Source organism: Cetorhinus maximus, chromosome 2 (genome assembly GCF_964194155.1).
Source record: "Cetorhinus maximus chromosome 2, sCetMax3.hap1.1, whole genome shotgun sequence".
NCBI classification, from domain to species: domain Eukaryota; kingdom Metazoa; phylum Chordata; class Chondrichthyes; order Lamniformes; family Cetorhinidae; genus Cetorhinus; species Cetorhinus maximus.
In genome coordinates, this window is record NC_135880.1 from 42,576,307 (window position 1) to 42,597,520 (window position 21,214).

Here is a 21,214-nt window from a genome sequence, read left to right on the forward strand (position 1 = left end):
GGAAATTGTGAAGCAACAATGATGTAGCGGTGAGATCTCCAAGGAGCCAGAGTCTAAGTATCCACTCATAGATAGCCCATCTGAAGCAAAGCGATTCTAGATGCCTACTACTCGTACTTTAAAAAGCCCACTGAAGTGCTGCCACTGGTTGGTCACCTCCTCTCACAGGCCCTGTCCTGGACACTGCAAGGGAAACTTCCAATTGATGCAGGATGGGATCCTTACCTTTTTATTGGCTACCCACTGCTTGCAAACGGGTAGCCGTTCCCTTCCTAACATGGCCTTTTTGGAAATGGCTCAGGATGGAACGGTGCCAGCAAATCAGAATGCTGCCTGGTGGCTGGAAATTCTGGCCCCTCCTGCTTCTGGTCCTGCCCAGGCTTTGAAAGTCCAGCCCAAGGGTGAGAAATTAAATTGGAAGCGCTGGGGAACTGGGAGGCAGTGTGAGTCAGCAAGGACAAAAGTAATGAATGAAAAGAACTTGGGCCGGGATTTTCCGTACCCTCCGGTGTTAGACGTGTTCAGTGGCGTGAGTGGACAACATGACAAGAGGGCTGAAAATTGGTTTCATGACCTTGTGAAGCCAGTTTGCGATTGCCTGCTCTGCCCGCCGACGGCAGGCCACATTCCCCACCATCAGACCTCATTGTAATACATCAGCATATCATTATTAGGCCAGCCCGCCAGACTCAACCCCCCACCCCACCAGATCGTCCACCCATGGCAGGAAAACACGCCAATGTTTTTCACAACAGCATATATAAGGCGTGCACCTGGTGAGCTGCACTTCGCTTGGGATTTCAAGGTTTGTTTGCCTACCTTGCTTCGGTCAGCACTCACAGTCATCAGTGCCAGGCTTCACAGACAGCACCACATCACTTTTAGGGGGCTCACAGGTAGGTCTCTACCTATCAGATCAGCCATATGTGGGTGGCTTTTCAACAGCTGCAGGGTAAGGTCTTGTTGGAGAATGGGGAGAAATGACCTCAGGCAAGGGATGAGGCTGCAGGACGAGAGCTGTACTGGGGAAAGAGGGTAACCCAGGGAGTGTGTGGAGTCACATGTTGATCTGTGCAAGTGGCCGCAAGATGGTGAGGGCTGAGGAGGCAGTCTCCAGAGGAGATGAGGCCAGATGGAGATGTGAGGGTATGTGTGAGAGAATGGGTGGTGATGTCATAAAAACATAACAACATAAGAAATAGTACGAGGAGTAGACCATTTGGCCCCTCGAGCCTGCTCCGCTATTCAATAAGATCATGGCTGATCTTCTTGTGTTTCAATTTCCACAATGTCATCTAATCTTGATAACCTTCGATGTCCCTTGAGCTGGAAGTGAAGGAGATGCCAGTGAATCTGTGATGGGCTTGGGTGTGTGAGTTTAGAATGATGAGATGGTTGCCTTCCCTGGCTGCATGGGTGAGGTCATTCATCCTCTATCTGCATTGGATGGCCAACCTCTTCTGTGCAGCATTGGCGCTGATCACCGCTGTCATCGCCTATCAAGCCAGAGTGGTAATGTAGCTGCCCCTCCTGTGGCCAGGGCGAGCACAGAGGACATCACAGCGGGCCTCCAAGGCATCCAAAAGGTGCTCAAGGGCTTCAGTCTTCTTGATTTTCAGGTCCATGTCTTCTTTGCTGCAGTCCTGGGTTGGAAGCACTGAGTGCAGCTGGACTTTAAATGTGGTGTCTGGCATGATGGCGCGGCGGGCGAATGAGAGCCCACCCACCATGGAAACGGCATGTTTCCTGGGAATGCATAAGTAATGTGGCAAGTTTGGGACGATATGGCGTGAAAACCCGCCATTGCAGCTGGCGGTTAAAACGTCGTTTTACCCGACCGCTGCAGCACTTAGTGCAAATCTGAGACCATTCCGCCCTTGGAGTGGGATGGGGTATGGACAGCTGAGTTTTGGATGACAACATCGTGCACAAATCAAATGATACCAGCTACATTTAACAGCTGACATAATGCCCCAAATGAAGTTGACGAAGGGAAACAGGTAGGCAAGGACGAAAAAGGGGCCAATGATAGAATTGAAGGTCTCATATAAACAAAATAAGCTTAGAGAGGGCAGTGGAGGCTAGGGGCGAGGCATGAATCATACAGGCGGGAACATAAACTCAGCAGGACCATTTGACATTAGTGCTGAGTTCAAACAGACCCTATTTCACTATTCCAAGGGTCTTAACCCACAGTGCGGGAGTCACAGATTTATGGTGTATGCTCTTGAAGGGTGGATAAGGTCTGTTTAAGTGTTGGGGTCTGAAATTATTTAAATGCCCAGCCCTTTAAATATGAAAAAAATTGGCTACAGCTTTCATTTGACGTAAAGAAGACACCCACTGCTGGAATGCACTGATTGATAGGCCATCTGCTGTAGCTTAGGGAAAAAACATAACCATCTGTTCTTATAACTTCAGTAGACTTCAATGTTGATATTTCCAAAGGGTTATTACAGCTGAGCCCACTATGAAAGCATGGCTGAGTTTCAAAAGCTACAAAAGCACTTATCTCAGCAAGAGGACTGAGATCACATTTTGATTGATAGTTTGAGGCTAGTGAAGGATTAGCTGTCTTTGATGTGGTCAGTGAATAGCAGTTTGTTTTTACAACAGATTGACCACTTGAGGCAATTTACCATTTTTGAATAGGTTTCATGAATAAGAGTCTGTTTTCAATATCCAGTTTAGATTGTTATAAGTTTAAATAGGGGCTGTGAGGTGAGGGTTAGATGGCCTAACAGCCTTTTATACAACTCGGTCAAAGTCTCAGAGAGCCAAGGTGGGCCTTCTAACCAGCCTTCCTCGGCATCCGTCTGCCTCCGTCTCCACCTCCTAACTGTCTCCGTCCGGCCCCCAATTCCCGAGAACAAAAATATGGCAGGCCCTTTTAAAGGACACATGCATGCCAAGTCGGCAAATTTCATAACTCAAGCTTCCTGCCTCGATGACAAAAATCCAGCCCCAAGTCAAAGACCTTCTCATTGCCAGTGCTTTGTATGACGTTGGTATAATTAAATTGTTACCCCGAGCTTGAACAAATCAGAAACGTTAAGTGTGGAAAAATGTTAACCCTTTCTGCCTAGCAGAGACTGTGATTTTAATTATGGTCTGAGCGCAGAATCAGTTGCTGCTTTTCCGCCAGGTTCGTGTTAGGCGATCGGGGAATTGGTTCTCCAAGTAATTTTTTTTACATTCCTTTATGGGACTAGGAGAAGCCTGAGTGCTCTCTCAGGCCCTAAAAGGATGATCTAGGCCTCTACTTCCCTGGGGTCTCTTTGCAACCCCCACTTCCCTACAACAATACGCGTCCCCGCAACCCACCCCACCAGAACTTCTTCCCAGCACTTACTAGTGCAGGAACCAACTCAATTTCTGGGGGATGACAACCAGTTCTTGCCTAATTCCCACTGTTCCACCTGGAAAGTGGACCAAATGTATGTTAATGAGCTCCAGTGCAGATCAAGGTACGTTTTAAATGAGTTGAGGGTTTCTGCCTCCACCACCAAACCAGGCAGCCAATTCCAAACACCCACCACCCTCTGGGTAAAGACATTTTTCCTCAATTCTACCAATCACATTAAAGCTGTGTCTACGTGTCATTATATAAAATTTTATATATTATTATATTACATGACATTAAACTTAAAACAATATCACAGAATCTCACAGAATCACAGAACCTTAATGGCATAGGAGGAGGCCATTCAGCCCATCATGTCTGCACCTGCTCTCCAAATGAGCATTATGACCTAGTGCCATTTTGCTGCCTTTTCCCCGTACCCTTGCACATTGTTTCTATTCAAATAATCATCTTATGCCCTCTTAAATGCCTCGATTTAGCCTGCCACCACCACACTTCCAGGCAGTGCATTCCAGACCCGAACCACTCGTTGTGTGAAAAAGTATTTTCTCATGTCATACTTGCAAAGCCTTTATGACAGTAGATATTTGCATTTAAAGCTGTTCACAGAAAAATAATACAGGCAGGGAGTTAATCAAAGAGAACAATGAATAGAAGCAAATGCATTAAGTCAAAGACAAACAGCCAGAAGTTACTGAAAGTTGGCAAGCAATTTTTATATTACTGCTGTATACAGCGCCACTATTAGAATTGCTCGTTTTACTATTTCCTCCCATGACCACTTTTTCCATGACATACAATTGTGGCAAAACACATGAATAGAACAGGATCTAAAACCATTCCATACATTTGGCATTTCTGAAATTTAATTGGACTAACCAAATATTATAAATGATCAATAATAATCTATTTGAAATCAAATTTATCACAAAAAGTAAAATTACATACCTTTGTTTACTATTGATGCTTGTGGAAGGACTTTCTGCTTTGACACAACCATGATGCTGAGATAGTGCGAAGGATCGGCATAAAACATTATCAGGTGAAGATAAATCAGAAATTTGTTCCGCAAAATTATCCTGATCTTCCTTATGAATTGGGGTGTCTATTTTGTCCTCAGAATATTCACTCATATGTTTCCTAGGTATATTATCCTCTAACAATGTAGATGTATTGGGTTCCGTAGATTGAGGGGTATTATAACCCTGGCAAAGTTGGTCTTCAGATGACTTTCCACACAGTGCGTTAGCAGTACTGGTATTTCCAATGGTAACATTATTACTGTTATAGTTTATACCACTCTCATCAACCTATGAAGAAGAACACATTTTATTAACTGCAATAGGACTGAAGGTGCACTGCAGTGCTATGTAACACCATACTTTAGTTGCTACATGTATTCTGTTTCAAATTTATATAATTATCCAATGGTCACCCCATGTTATTCTTTGGGCCATGTTGAAAGCGGCTCAAGTGTCATATGGTTTGGTCAGAAAGCCACAAGAAGCTCACACAATTTTGAATGACGTATATTTTACAGTGGGCCACCACAAGTTCTGTCACAAAGACTGTATACAATAAACAATTTTATTAACCACAGAACCATAGGTTTACAGTACAGAAGGTCCACTGTGATTTAGCTTGCCCAAAACAATCCAAAACTAATCCCATTGCTTTACTGCCTCCCTACAGCAACTAACTTCTCTCTACTTCAAACATTTATCTATTTTCTCCTTAAAAGACACAATGATGTCTGCCTCAATGCCTCCTGTGGCAAAACCATTCATACTCCAAAAACTTTCTAGCTAACAAAATTATTCCTCACTTTCAGTGAGTTTTAAATTAATGAGCTTTCTCCAATAACTCCCCAAACACAGAAAATATTCTCCCCTTATTGACCACATTAAAAACCTTCATAATTTTAAATGATTTGAACATCACAGAAAAATTGTTTTCCCTGCTCCCTGAATGCTACTGATACATCTTCCCATAGCAGTAGTACTCAGTCTTATCCGTCCATCCCTATCCCTATTAGTAGGGAAGCGTCACAGAGAGTGTTAATACCATAGCATGTTCTTCAACTTGAGGTAATGCACCCCGTATGCCCATCATCAGATAAAGCAAAATACACACAACCACACAAACCTAAGCATTTAAAAATTCATATTTTCTTAAAATTCCAAATGTTCTAGTGTTTCTTTTTGATTCAAAAGTAATCAAATCCTCTCCTACTTCTCTGTTCTAAGGTAACCTCCACAATTTTAAATACTCCATGGAAAATACCAGCCCGATGTCAAGCACAATCCAAGATTATTTGCATGCCAAACAGCATAAGCAGCAAATGATAGACAGGGCTGAGTGATCCCACAACCAACGGATCAGATCTAAGCTCTGCATTCCTGCCACATCCAGTCGTGAATGGTGGTGGATAATTAAACAATTCACTGGAGGAGGAGGCTCCACAAATATTCCCATCCTCAATGATGGAGGAGCCCAGCAGAGCAGTGCAAAAGATAAGGCTGAAGTATTTGCAACAATCTTCAGCAAGAAGTGCTGAGTGGATGATCCATCTCAGCCTCCTCCGGAGGTCCCCAGCCAGCATCACAGATGCTAGTCTTCAGCCAATTCGATTCACTCCTCGTGATATCAAGAAACGGCTGACGGCACTGGATACTGCAAAGTCTATAGGCCATGACAATATTCTGGCAATAGTACTGAAGACTTGTGCTCCAGGACTTGCCGTGCCCCAAGCCAAACTGTTTCAGTACAGCCACAGCTTGGCATCTACCCAACTAAGTGGAAATTTGCCCAGGTATGTCCCATGAACAAAAAGCAGGACAAATCCAAGCTAGGCAATTACCACCCCATCAGTCTAAAGTAATGGAACGGATTATCAACAGTGCTATCAAGTGGCACTTGCTTAGCAATAACCTGCTCACTGATGCCCAGTTTAGGTTCCACCAGGACCACTCAGCTCCTGACCTCATTACAGCCTTGGTTCAAACATGGACAAAGAGCTGAACTCCCGAGGTGAGGTGAGAGTGACTGCCCTTGACATCAAGGCAGCATTTAGCTAAGTGTGGCATCAAGGAGCCCTAGCCAAACTGCAGTCAATGGAAATCAGGGGGAACACTCTCCGCTGGTTGGAGTCATACCTAGCACAAAGGGAGATGGTTGTGGTTGCTGGAGGTCAGTAATCTCAGCTCCAGGGCATAACTGCAGGAGTTCCTCAGGGTAGTGTCCTAGGCCCAACATCTTCAGCTGCTTCATCAATGACCTTCCTTCCATCATAAGGTCAGAAGTGGGGATGTTCACTGATGATTGCACAATGTTCAGAATCATTTGCGACTCCTCAGATACTGAAGCAGTCCATGTCCAAATACAGCAAGACTTGGACAATATCCAGGCTTAGGCTGACAAGTGGCAAGTAACATCGCGCCACACAAGTATCAGGCAATGACCATCTCCAACAAGAGAGAATCCAACCATCGTCCCTTGATGTTTAATAACATCACCATCACTGAATCCCCCCACTATCAACATCCTGGGGGTTACCAATGACCAGAAACTGAACTGGACTAGCCATATAAATACTGTGGCTACAAGAGCAGGGTAGAGGCTAGGAATCCTGTGACAAGTAACTCACCTCCTGACTCCCCAAAGGCTGTCCCCACCATCTACAAGGCACAAGTCAGGAGTGTGATGTAATATTCCCCACTTGCCTAGATGAGTGAAGCTCCCGCAACACTCAAGTAGCTTGACACCATCCAGGATTGGCACCACATCCACAAACATTCACTCCCTCCACCAACGATGCACAGTAGCAGCAGTGTGTGCCATCTACAAGATGCACTGCAGGAATTCACCAAGGCTCCTTCGACAGCACCTTCCAAACCCACAACCACTACCATCTAGAAGGACAAGGCCAGCAGATAGATGGGAAAAGCACCACCTGGAGGTTCCCCTCCAAGTAGCTCACCATCCTGACTTGGAAACATATCCCTGTTCCTTCACTGTCGCTGGGTCAAAATCCTGGAACTCCTTCCCTAAGAGAACTGTGGGTGTACCTATACCACATGGACTGCAGTGGTTCAAGAAGGCAGCTCACTACCACCATCTCAAGGGCAACCAGGGATGGGCAATAAATGCTGGCCCAGCCAGCGAAGCCCACATCCCGTGAATGAATAAAAAGAAAATTATTTGGCAATAACTTCAGCTTCGTTTGAAAATAGGCCAAAATATCTTGGTAGGTCTTACCTGATCTACAACCATACAGTTCGCATAAATTTCTTCTCTGCCATTCAGCATGGAAGAAAGTCTTGCTGCAGCCAGAAAGGTAGATGGACCTGGTCTTGACTTCTTGAAGAATTCTTGTGAAGAATGTTTGCACTCTGTGACAAACAAAAGCGTTTAGTAAGTAGAAAAGAACAGTTAATTGAAACTATCAACTATAAAATAACCTCCTGTGTGAGGGTTGAGGTCCTTCAAAGAATAATTCTGGTCTAACTTGAAGACTCAAAAATTAGTTTCAAGTTATATTGTTTTAGATTCATCAATATTTAAACACCACATCACTAAGATCAACAACTGACGTAATTTTGACTTTAAGAAGCATTCTTATTAAGAATGTTTGCGCGCTGGCACCCAAACAAAATAAACAGGGTTGCATACAGTGACACCTATATTTCCAACCAGATTGGGCAATTCGCCCCTCAAAATCAGTCATTGATGCATCGATCTTACACACATAATTTGAATATAACTATCCTTCGTTAACTGCATTTTGCTGGAGAAATCACCATGCTTTCAGGAACAATTACTGCCGTTTTGGTCTTGAATGAGTTCCACAGTCACTGTGAATAAGGAGCTTAAAAAGTCTAAAAACAATCGTATTTCCCTCAGTTTGATCGGGAAAAGTGTGTCTCCATGCTGTGATCAGGTGAATGACGATAATGCACTTGCATATTTTATGGTAAACTGTGCTGCTTCACAATCCACTCAGTTCTCAGAATTGTAAACTTGTAATTTTGCAAAGAGCAACGAGAAATGCCTTCTGAAAGTCCACACAGAGAGTATTCACAGGTGTTCCCTTACTCACCTGGATAGTGACCTCAAAAAATTCAATTAGATTTGCCAGGCAGACCAAGATATAAAATATAATCTTCCTTAAAAATTGCTGTTGCAGAATGTTTGATTTTCTTCCTGCAGGCCTCCCACATTGGTAACTGGTTACAATTAAACTTGTGTGTTTGATAAAACAATGATACCACAATATGTATAATTCAATACTGTAATTCATCACTGTGTTACTGAACAATGATTGTTCCATGCGGTTAGTCAAATGATACTGTAATAATTCTACTTCTGGGTTCTGTTTCAGGATTGTCCTGATGAGATTATAATTGATAAGATTAAACTTTCAAAGCTTAAAATAATTAGCCATTGCTAAACAGAGTAAGCAGAGAAGTGTTGTTAGAATTAATAAAAAGTTTCCTTGAACATCAGAGGCTCAGCATGTAAACAGATTGCACAAGTTCAAATTGCATTTTCTTTTTTGACACTTTCGAGGAGATCAGAATTGGTTTGGTGAAAAAGGGTACCTCAGGAAGGACTCTCTTAATATCTTATTCCAAACTGCTAAATAAAACTAGAAACGGAAATCATATTATTTTAATTTGCATTTATGCATTAACCCAACTTTCCTTCCTGGTGCCTCCAAGTTGATGTTTATAAATGGTTCAATCTCATCAGGCAGCGGCTACTAATTTTCAAAACGACAATTACCACCTTCTCCTTAAAAACCCCAATGCAACCCCTCTTTCTTCGTCTTGAACCTCCCATTCTTTAAAGGCATTAAACATATCATTTCTGCAATTTCCTCAGCCAAACATTATGAAGCCAGAAGTCACCATCTTATTTTCTCTTGTAAGGTCCTCCTGCTGCAGAGAGTGCAGTGTAGATTTACCAGAATTTAGCAAAAAACTAGAAAAGCAGCCTGCACCTCTTAAAAAGGAGATGCATTGCATTTGCAAGAAACGGTGGGTGCATTTCTTCCCAAAAGTTAATCTGGGCTCAGCAGGGGGTCCAGACTAATGCTGAGAACAAGTAATGGCAAAGGACAATGCCAGGAATCTGCTCCAAGAATGCGAAAGCAGTGCAGGAAGAAGTTTAACAATCTTACATGAGCTGTCAAGGTTAGCAAATTCATTTTCAAAATCCTACCAAGTGCATCACTAGGCCTTCTCCAGTGCTTAATTTACTACACTCACCTACCAATAATCTCTATCAGTACACAACCCTAAAATTCAGATGCTTTACCTCATCCTCACAAACGTAACACTGTTGAAAGCATCACATCCACAGCTCACAGCTTGCATACACTGGCAACTATTCAACCATGACTGCCACATCACCCAAACATATTGCAGGCCACTCACTGATACATTTAGCTCTTTCTTGCAGGAGAAGGTAGCAAATAACAACAGAAAGGAATTGGAGGACCACAAATGCATTTGCATATTTTAACACACTTAGAGGAAACCGTGCTGGTCATCGTAGGAAATTACCTCACCAAGGCCAGGGCCACTGATGAGGCTGAAACGATTGATAGTGAGGGTAGCAGCACATCTAATCCTCCTCCTCATCCCACTCCCCCACATTCCACAATCTCTTCAGTCTTAGAAGCTATGGTTATTGTAAGCATGCACTTCTTACTTTCTCCTCTCCCCTCACCACAATGCAAATCTAGTCCCTTTATCAAGAGTTGAGGCCTTCCCATTCAGCGGAAGAAGAGGAAAAAGGCAGTGAAGATGAAGAACCACTGGCACTCATTCTTACACTCTCAGCCACCAGCTCACAGCCTGGTTCTACATGTATTTTTCAGAGGCTAGGTATAGGAGAGCTCTGAATGTGGAAAGACACTGGATACAATTAGGCAGGAGCCAGGGGTGGAGAAAGGATAACACAGGTGTCAACTCACCAGAAGCCAAGGTCACACATTAGTTCTGCTGCAGAGGACTCAGATAAGGACCTTGATGGCCCAGGCTACAGGAGAATATTGATGGATATACATAACCAAATGTTCGATGAACTGTGAAGTCTGCCATAAAGTCGGCGCTCAATGTCATGGAGTATGGAGGAATCCAGCTCCAACTTGGCACAGGGTTTTATGCAGAGCTTGGCGCCCATCCTTTCCAACACCGGGAGAGTGGGTACCTCCACCAGCACACCTGTACCACCGACCATAATGCAACATCTGAGCTGGCCCACGTCACAGCTTCCATTGCAGCACAAACAGCTTCAGCAATGGTCTAGGTGCTGCCGTGGAAGATCAAACTGCTGCCATTGTTGATCTGAATACCACTGATCAAAGGGGCTTCCAAGGCAGCACAGCAGCCCACCAATCTGATCTCCAACGGATTAGTAGGACTGATAAGGCATCCCCCTGGGAGGATGGTTCCATTGAGCACGAACCCACTTTCCTCTATCACGATGATAGCATTCCTGCTCCTATCCCTGCCACTTGGCCAGTACCTTTTCTGTTGTCTGTCAGCCAGCCAAGCTGAAAAGGTGCAGTCTGAAGCCAGACCTCCGAGGCTCGGAGCTATTTGAAGTTGGGAACGCTGTTGGTCATCCACACCAAGATGCTTGGTGCATTGGCAGGTTTGCTACAGAGCCTCCTGTCTCTGTCAACAGGTATGGAAGAATCCAGCCCCAACTTGGAAAAGGGTTTCACACAGTGTTTGGAGCCCATCCTTTCCAGCATGGAAATGGTGGAAAACCGGATGACAGCACTTGTGAATCCAATCATGATGCAACATCTGGTGGCTGATTTCTCAGCTTTCGTTGCAGCACAAGCTTGTTTGAGTGCTGCAGTGAAATCTCTGTTGCCATGCGAGCCCTGCAGATTCAGGCTGCTGTCAGCATGGCTGCAGATACCAGTGGATCAAAGGGCTTTCCGGGTCTCAGAGCAGTCTGTGCTTCAACAGGTTACTAGGATCGCTGGAATGCCACCTAGGGAGAGTGGCAGCGGCACTGTGCTGCTCAGATGTGCTGTCTTCTCTCAAGGTAACAAAACTCGTACTTCTCCCACTGCTACTCCTCCAGTCCCCCTGCTGCTTCCTTTCAGCCAGTCAGCCCAACTTACTGCCACACATGCCGAGGTGCTGCAGTCTGAAGCCAGGCCCTCGGGCCAATCCTGCAAGGCCATTTGTAGTCCCCTCCAGTAAAAATCAGTAGCCTTTCATTAACTATACTGCAGCCACTGGGGTAGCATTATGTACGAACACTAGGACAGGCAAAGACAGGCACTATGGGGATGCACAATGGTTATTAGTTCAATTTTGTATGGGTTACACCGGAAAGTTTTAGATAAAGTTGTTAAAAAAAAATTTCTCTGTGATGGCCCATGATAGTTGGATTGAAAGGTGGGAAATTGTGGAGCAACTTGATGTGGGGATGAGACCTCACCAGAACCAGAGAGTATCATCGGAGGCTCACTGAGGTCTGTTCGGAGTGAATGGGCCCCGGATGCCTCTGAAGTGACCTCCAAAGACCTAGTGGCAAGGGCTGTGCCCTCATGAAAATGAGATTGTGGAGAATGGAGCAGACCACCACTAACTTGGAGACATGCTCCTGTGAGTACTCGTGGGCTCCCTCTGAGCAGTTCAGGCAGTAGATCCATTGTTTCAGGGCGTCGATGGTTTGCTCCAAGACTTTCCTGGAAGATACATGGCTCTCATGGCAGGAGCACTGTCTGCATGTGGTAGTCTGGCAGAGGGGAGCCCTGTGCCAGGTGTAGAGGGGGTGTCCCTTGTTATCCAGCAGCCAGCCTCTGGTTCTCCATGGTGGACCAAAGATGGCAGATACAGCTGACTAGAGCAGGATGAATGCATCAAGACTGCTGCCAGAATAGAGGGTATTGATGCCTGTAGCAGTGTTGTTCTTGTTCTGCTGTGTGACTGCAGGTCAGGTTGCCGGAGGTAACACAGCTCAGTTTTGGTGAAAAGTAGCCACCTCAGGAGCCAATACTTGTTGATATGGAGGTGGGAAGTGCTCCCTAAAGACTCTTTGTGGGTAAGTATTGATTCAATATTACAAACCTCTTTATAGAAAACTGAAAGGAACTGCAGCGGAATTCACATTTTTGCACCCCCCCCACAAGCGAGAAGAACATAAAATCCATCAGCTTAAAGTGATAGGAAGAATTGAACATATTTTAGTATTGTGTTACATCTTTGTGTTCAGCACGTAACTAAGGAGTAACCTTTGAGTTGAAACACTGATCATTTTACTGACTTTGCTTCTACCCAATAATTAGGGATTAAGGGAGTGCTTGATGGTCCCTCCCTTTTTGTTTACTTTTCTCTCATTATTTGAGACAGATTGCCTTCTCTCTTTGTTGAAGTTACCTATTTCTGGCATTGGTTTTAATCCTCCCTTTAAGGGGGTTCATAGTTCCCTCCTCTGCTACAGTTTAGCCTATAATTTGCAATTATGCAGAAGTGGCCCAAAATCTGTTAGAATTCCCACATTCCTACAGGTTTCTCCATTAATTTTCATTTACAGGACAACTTGGAAATTACCCAATCACAATACGAAGGAAGATTTCATTGAACACATTAGGCAGATCTTACACAAAACCTTTACAATTCTTTTACTTTAAATTGAAATAATCTCCTACACAGCAAATTCTTAATTTTATAGTTATTTAGATTGAGCATTAAATGGAAGCCAGCTTAGTCCCAATAGCATAAAGGGAATGTCAGAGTGCAAATTCAACCCACGCAGTTCTCAAAAATCTCTAAGGGACTATACACAATAAGGCACTGGGATAGGCCTGCTTGCTTAGTTCATATAATCATGTATGCTACAAGGAGCTTTAAAAGGAGAGTAGAGGGTGAGGCAAGAATGTTTACAAACCAGGTTACAACAAAATGCTGAATTCTCAGTTGCCGTATGTGAATGGGAGGTGGAGGGATCCATGCTAAGACATTGGCATGTCAAACAAATCAATTGCACAAAATGTACCTTACCAGTAGCAAATACTGGTGGGTCCCTCCAAGCTGATGGACCAAAACCAATCTTCATAAAAAAGCAAGGATGCAATCAAATATGTAGGGAACTTGGCAGATTCAAATTAATTGCTGCTGAAACTTCACTTTCACATCATTATTGTTCATGAACATGTCAAATATTTCCTTGATTTTTCTATTTACACATGTCTGATGGTACAAAAGACAATTGGGCATCCTTTTGCAATGATTCCGCCAATGCTGCTCTTTGGCTAGCTGTTAAGAGGCATGAAAATAGTCAGGAAAGAAACATTTTCATCAAGTTTTCCATTTTGCTTCTGCCCTCCTATTTGGCACTACCAAAACTGAGGATGTTCCTCCTTGAAGGGTAAAGTTAGGAACTGAATAGCGTTGAATCAATCCTACATACTTGTCTTAAACATCAGCCTGGATCAGTCCTTGAAAGATCAGCCATGATCTAGTTGAATGGTGGAGCAGACTCGAGGGGCCAAATAGCCTATTCCTGCTCCTATTTCCTACGTTCCTATCCCCAATACTGTATTTATCCCTCAATCTACATCACAAAACAGGTCATTATTTCACCTCTCTTCTATTTCTACTTAGTTCTGTTGAAGAGTCATACGGACTCGAAACGTTAACTGTGTTCCTCTCCGCAGATGCTGCCAGGCCTGCTGAGTTTTTCCAGGTATTTTTATTTTTGTTTTGGATTTCCAGCATCCGCAGTTTTTTGCTTTTATCTCATTATTACTGCTATTTGTGAGAGCTTGCTCAACTTGCTGGACATAAGTTGGTTGCTAGTTTCCTACATTACAACAGTAAATAGTTAATTGCAAAGCACTTTGGGATAGCCTGTGGTCATGAAAGGTGTGATATAATTATAAGTTTTCCTTTTGTTAAATTATGTGAACCTGTTTTACTAGTTTTAAAGTAAACTTGAATGAAAGACTTGATCAGCAATGCTGCTCCAAAAATAAAGATTAAATTCTTTTACTTTATTCTAAGAAATGGGTATATTAAGAAAGGATAGATTGCGCCATCTTTATTTACTTTATTTTAAAGACATTATTTTTAATATAATTTGTTTTGCAGTGTTAATTATTATTGCGTATACATTGAAAGTTTGAATGGCTTTCAGTCACAGTGGATTACAGGAAAAAAACACCATAGCGATGTGAAATTAGTGCTGATAAATGTACATGTATATCCATTTTCTAATTCTTACTAATATTTTCCCAGTCTTAAAATAGCTCATAGACATCATGGTGTGGCTAAACCTTTGGGCAAATAACTTTTGAGAATCTGACCTCACATGCTCAATAGAACCAATCATTGCAATTATAAACCTACACACGAGAATTGCACAGTGTGTGTTACAATGAAGTGTTAAGAGTTTTGAATAACAAACCTAAGATCTAATGTTTAATTTCAAGTGATAATCTGCAACTTAAATCCTACTTGATAACATCAGCATAACAATCATTTCTTGCTATCTTGACTCCATTCTCTCTCCCCTTGTCCAGACCCTTCCCACCTACATCAGTGATTCCTCTGACACCCTACGTCATATCAACAATTTCCAGCTCCCTGGCCCCAACTGCCTCCTCTTCACCATGGACGTCCAATTCCTCTACACCTCCATCCCCCACCGGGATCGTCTGATCGCTCTCCGTTTCTTCCTCAAACAGAGGCCCGAACAATCCCCATCCACCACTACTCTCCTCCGTCTGGCTGAACTTGTTCTCACACTGAACAATTTCTCCTTAAACTCCTCTCACTTCCTCCAAATAAAAGGTGTGGCTATGGGTACCCGCATGGGCCCCAGTTATGCCTGTTTCTTTATGGGGTATGTGGAACAGTCCTTGGTCCAGTCCTACTCCGGCCTCCTCCAACAACTCTTTCTCCGGTACATCGATGATTACTTCGGTGCTGCTTCATGCTCTCGTCGGGACCTGGAAAAATTTATTAATTGTGCTTCCAATTTCTACCCCTCCATCATTTTCACATGGTCCATCTCTGACACTTCCCTTCCCTTCCTTGACCTCTCTGTCTCAATTTCTGGTGATAGACTGTCCACCAATATTCATTACAAAACAAAAACAGAATTACCTGGAAAAACTCAGCAGATCTGGCAGCATCGGCGGAGAAGAAAAGAGTTGACGTTTCGAGTCCTCATGACCCTTCAACAGAACTGAGTAATATTAGGAGAGGGGTGAAATATCAGCTGGTTTATGGTGGGGGGAGAGAAGTTGGGGGGGGGGGTTGTAGGGACAAGCAAGCAGTGATAGGAGCAGATAATCAAAAGATGTCACAGACAAAGGAACAAAAGGTGTTGAAGGTGGTGATATTATCTAAACGAGTGTGCTAATTAAGAATGGATGGCAGGACACTCAAGGTACAGCTCTAGTGGGGGTGGGGTGGAAAGATTGACAGGGCATTAAAGGTATAGATTTAAAAATAATGGAAATAGGTGGGAAAAGAAAAATCTATATAAATTATTGGAAAAAACAAAAGGGAGGGGGAAGATACGGAAAGGGAGTGGGGATGGAGGAGGGAGTTCAAGATCTAAAGTTGTTGAATTCAACAGTCCGGGAGGCTGTAAAGTGCCTTGTTGGAAGATGAGATGCTGTTCCTCCAGTTTGCGTTGGGCTTCACTGGAACAATGCAGCAAGCCAAGGACAGACACGTGGGCAACAGAGCAGAGTGGAGTGTTAAAATGGCAAGCGACAGGGAGGTTTGGGTCTTTCTTGCGGACAGGCCGCAGGTGTTCTGCAAAGCGGTTGCCCAGTACAAGCCTACCGACTCCCACAGATACCTCGACTACAGCTCCTCACACCCCATTTCCTGTAAGGACTCCATCCTATTCTCTCAGTTTCTTCGCCTCCGTCGCATCTGTTCTGATGATGCCACTTTCAAAAACAGTTCCTCTGACATGTCTTCCTTCTTCCTTAACCAAGGTTTTCTACCCACGGTGGTTGACAAGGCCCTCAACCGTGTCCGGCCCATCTCCCGCGCATCCGCCCTCGCACCTTCCTCTCCCTCCCAGAGCCGTGATAGGGTTCCTCTTGTCCTCACTTATCACCCCACCAGGCTCCACAATCAAAGGATCATCCTCCGCCATTTCCACTAACTCCAGCATGATGCCACCACCAAACACATCTTCCCTTCACCCCCCCCGTGGCATTCCACAGGGATCGTTCCCTCCGGGACACCCTGGTCCACTCCTCCATCACCCCCTACACCTCAACCCCCTCCCACGGCACCTTCCCATGCAACCACTGAAGGTGCAACACCTGCCCCTTTACTTCCCCTCTCCTCACCGTCCAAGGGCCCAAACACTCCTTTCAAGTGAAGCAGCATTTCACTTGTACTTCCCTCAATTTAGGCTACTGCATTCGCTGCTCCTAATGCGGTTTCCTCTACATTGGAGAGACCAAACGCAGACTGGGTGACCGCTTTGCAGAACACCTTTGGTCTGTCCGCAAGCATGACCCAGACTTCCCTGTCGCTTGCCATTTCAACACTCCACCCTGCTCTCATGCCCACATGTCCATCCTTGGCCTGCTGCATTGTTCCAGTGAAGCTCAATGCAAACTGGAGGAACAGCACCTCATCTTTCGACTAGGCACTTTACAGCCTTCCGGACTGAATAATGAGTTCAACAATTTTAGATCATGAACTCTCTCCTCCATCCCCACCCCCTTTCCGATCCCCCTTTTTTCTAATAATTTATATAGATTTTTCTTTTCCCACCTATTTCCATTATTTTTAAATGTATTTCCATCCATTGTTCTATCTCTGCCTTTTAGCCTATTTCGATCCCTTCCCCTCACCCCACCCCCACTAGGGCTGTCTGTACCTTTATTATCACATTCCTTAGATAATATCACCAGCTTCAACACCTCTTTGTCCTTTTGTCTATGACATCTTTTGGCTATCTCCACCTATCACCGGCCCTCTATCCAGCTCTACTTGTCCCACCCCCCTTAAACCAGCTTATATTTCACCTCTTTTCTATTTTTCTTTAGTTCTGTTGAAGAGTCATTCGGACTCGAAACGTTAACTATATTTCTCTCCACAGATGCTATCATACCTGCTGAGTTTTTCCAGGTATTTTTGTTTTTGTTTTGGATTTCCAGCATCCACAGTTTTTTGCTTTTATTTTTATTATAACAATCATATTGTTGTGTGCAAAATACTGCAGATGCTGGAAATCTGAAACAAAAACAGAAAATGCTAGAAAAACTCAGCAGGTCTAACAGCATCCATAGAGAGAACAAAAACAGAGTTAACATTTCGAGTCCTAATGACTTCTTTAGAGCTAAAGAGGAGTGAAAATGTAATGAAATTTATACGGTTTAAAGGGGAGTGGAGCAGGTGAAGCTGGATAGAAGGCCAGTGATAGGTGGAGGCAAAGGAGAGATTGCCAGAGATGTCATGGACAAAAGGACAAAGGGGTGATAATGATAGTGGTACTGGCTAAAGGAAGTGCTGATGGTGGCAGAAAGCAGAACGTGACAATAGCAGGACAAGGGTAAGCACTCTGGAAAGAACAACATGAACAAGTGACAGATGGCCCTCGTGGTGGGGAGGGGGAGAGAAAGGATTGAAGATAAGATAAAAGGTGGGGATAAAACGCAGACTGGGTGACCCTTTTGCAGAACACCTTCGGTCTGTCTGCAAACATGACCCAGACCTTCCTGTCATTTGCCATTTCAACACCCTATCCTGCTCTCATGCCCACATGTCTGTCCTTAGCCTGCTGCAATGTTCCAGTGAAGCCCAGCGCAAACTGGAGGAACAGCACCTCATCTTCCAATTAGGCATTTTGCAGCCTTCCGGACTTAACATTGGGTTCAACAACTTCAGATCATGAACTCTCTCCTCCACCCTTCCCCCTTTTATCCCTTTTTTCCATTTTCAATTTTCAATTTTTATTTTTTATCCACTTATTTTTATTTATTTTCGTTTTTATTCATTGTTTTATCCCTACCTTTTATCCTATTTTCAATCTTTTTTCCCCCCACCATCCCCTTCCCCCACCCCAGTCCCACAAGGGCCATCTGTCACTTGTTCTTTCATGTTGTTCTTTCTAGAGTGCTTACCCTTGTCCTGCCATTATCACATTCTGCTTTCTGACCTTAATGCCACCTTCAGCACCTCCTTTATCCAGTACCACTATTATTAACACCCCTTTGTCCTTATGTCCATGACATCTCTGGCAATCTCTCCTTTGCCTCCACCAATCACAGAGGGAAGAAACTTAGAGCCTGAACCGTTTCAGTTTTCCTGTACAAACCCCGGCCAGCACAGATACTTGCATCTCCATGGGCCCTCGCACATTATTAGAGAGGGTGGCACCAAGATGAAGTGCGCAACATGTCCGTGCTGGAGGATTCGGGCAAGGCGGAGTCAGCTGTGACCTGCTCCCCTTGGAGCATGGAGGAGATGCAGAGCTTAGGGAGCCAAGCAGCAGGAAGCTCTACCTGGAGAACCAGCATTAGATGTGTTCCCACATGTCAGAGTTACCTGAGGCACCGCAGCATCATGGGATAGAGGAGTCCATCCATATTATGTGCTCCACAATGTCTCAGTGCTTTGAGAGTATGAGTTCCTCCATTGAGAGAGTGGCCAACCTCAAGGAGATCTATATGCAGCAGCACTCAGACTGGATGCAGGAACAGCACAATGACTGGAGGCAGGAACAGTGCACTGACATTCACAGAATGCATGTCACATCCTATAGCATTGACTGGCCAGTAGCCCAAATGGCTCAACGACACACGGAATGGATGCCAGCTATGTCCCAGTCACTAGTTCCTTCCAGTCATCGAGGGTGCCAGAAGAGGGCTGAGTAGATGAGAAATAGCGATTGGGGGGGGGGGTTGCCATCCGCATCTGCTCCTCATACCCATGGCCCCTCCAATGGCAAAGCATCTGCAGAATCATGTCCTGTCTCACCCCGCAGCACTACCAGTGCACTAGACTTTGTAGGTGGTCCTCAGCACCTGCATGTAGTATAAAGGCATAACAGCTATTATGCTAATATACAGCATCAGTGATGTCAGATCACGTGTGACCAGAGCTCAGAGAAAGATGGTTCTGGAAGCAGCCCCGTGCTCATCTATCCCTGTACACAGTTGTATCTAGTCAATAAATGTTTGAAAGTTTCTAGAGGCCTTGTTTCCAGCAGTCTATGTTAAACACTCTGGGACTGTTTGCAACGATTCTTCACCATCATTCAGCAGGTTTACTGCTGCCACCATGGCAGGGAAGTGTATGTGTGTGCGTGTGTGTGTGTGTGTGTGTGTGTGCGCGCGTGCATGTGCTCGCAGAGTGGGACGTTGTGAACACTTTTTTCCCCCCATGGGTTTTGAATGTGTAAAATAAACTATCCTTCTGAGTTAATCCTAACTCATGTTTGCTATGGATCATTAGTAAAATTGTATCACGAAAAAATAAGGGAATAAGAAAACACGCCACTGCCTATTCTTTTAAAAACTAATTCAAAACACCTTCTGCTTACAGGCGGGAGGCGAGAGGAAATCACTGCAGCTAGACTCTCTCTTTCCTGTCTGTAAGAAGTGTCTTTCTTGGGCAAGGTCGCAAAGTCCAAGGGGAATTTTTGGAGCACAGATATCATGGTCAATAGCCACAGGGTGAATTTTCAATTAGACATAGGATCAGGGGTATCAATTCTTTCTAATAGAGTACAGTGGCTGAACCTGAGTTTCTCCAGCCATTTACCATTCAGCTCCACGGTCCGGGTGGGAAGTCACTGAAGATGCAAGGACAGGTGACTGTCACACTTTGTTATACGGGAAGAGAAATCACAGAAATTCAGCATGTTATGCAAAATCAGGAGTACTCATTACTGAGCCGGACATGCTGCTCAGATGTCTAAATTATTTACAGAGTAGAGGGGAGCTGAACAAGCAGGGCAAACAGGCTGAACTCGCGAGGTAATTTCCAGAACTACTGACAGGGCTGGGGAAGCTCCAAACAATTTACCACATCACCTTAAAGCCAAATGCAAAACCTGTGTGTTTGTTTACCCCAGGAAAGGTCCCACACCCACTTTTGGAAAGGGTGAGACAAGAGATTGAATCCATGCTATCCAGGGGTTGATATCACAACCAACTTCTGAAGAATGGGAGGACAGTAAGAAAGTGGAGATGCTGAGAGATGAAGTTCCAGAGAGAAGGGGCATAAAGACTGAAGGAGTAACCATAGAAGATGGAGTGGGGAAGGAGGTCAGTATTGAAAAGGCAGAGGGTGTAGGGATATATACGAAGGGATTTGTTTTGCTGGAAGAATTAGGAGATGTAATATAAACTAAACAATAAAATGCCAAAGAGGGTTCAGAAACAGAGAGATGTGGAAATATATGTACACAAGTCTGTGAAGGTGGCAAATCAAGTTGGGGCGGTTGCTAAAAAGGGATTCGGAATCCTAGGATTTATAAATAGTGGCCTGAAGTAAAACAGCAAGAAAGCTATGCTGAGCCTTTATGAAACAATGGTTAGTCCCTAAGTGCATTATTATGGCTAATTATGGACATCACACTTCTGGAAAGGTGTCAGGACTTCCAGAAGATGTTGAAGAGATAACTAGAATGGTAGCAGGGATGATGGATATCAGTTATATGGATAGACTAAAGAAACCAAAGAGGTTCTCCTTAGAGCAGAGAACATTAAAAGGAGATTTAAAAGAGGTGCTCAAAGTGAAAAATCATGAATGATTTTGTTAGAGTTAATAAAGAAAGACTTGCTTACGCCAGAAGGTTCAGTAACCAGAGGAGACAGGTTTAAGGTGATTG

The 21,214-nt window shown here is 44.2% G+C and overlaps 1 protein-coding gene across 7 annotated transcripts in view; it reads right to left on the reverse strand.

Moving 5' to 3' along the window:
- Positions 1–21,214, reverse strand: part of arhgef28a (Rho guanine nucleotide exchange factor (GEF) 28a) — a 551,732-nt gene that overhangs the window by 260,146 nt on the left and 270,372 nt on the right. For all 7 annotated transcript variants that reach the window (XM_078564027.1, XM_078564009.1, XM_078564018.1 and 4 more), the window contains 2 exons: positions 7,622–7,755; positions 4,313–4,674 (listed from right to left, as the gene is read on the reverse strand). In XM_078564027.1, coding sequence (XP_078420153.1) covers positions 4,313–4,674; positions 7,622–7,755 — 496 coding nt within the window. The remainder of the gene's footprint in view (positions 1–4,312; positions 4,675–7,621; positions 7,756–21,214) is intronic.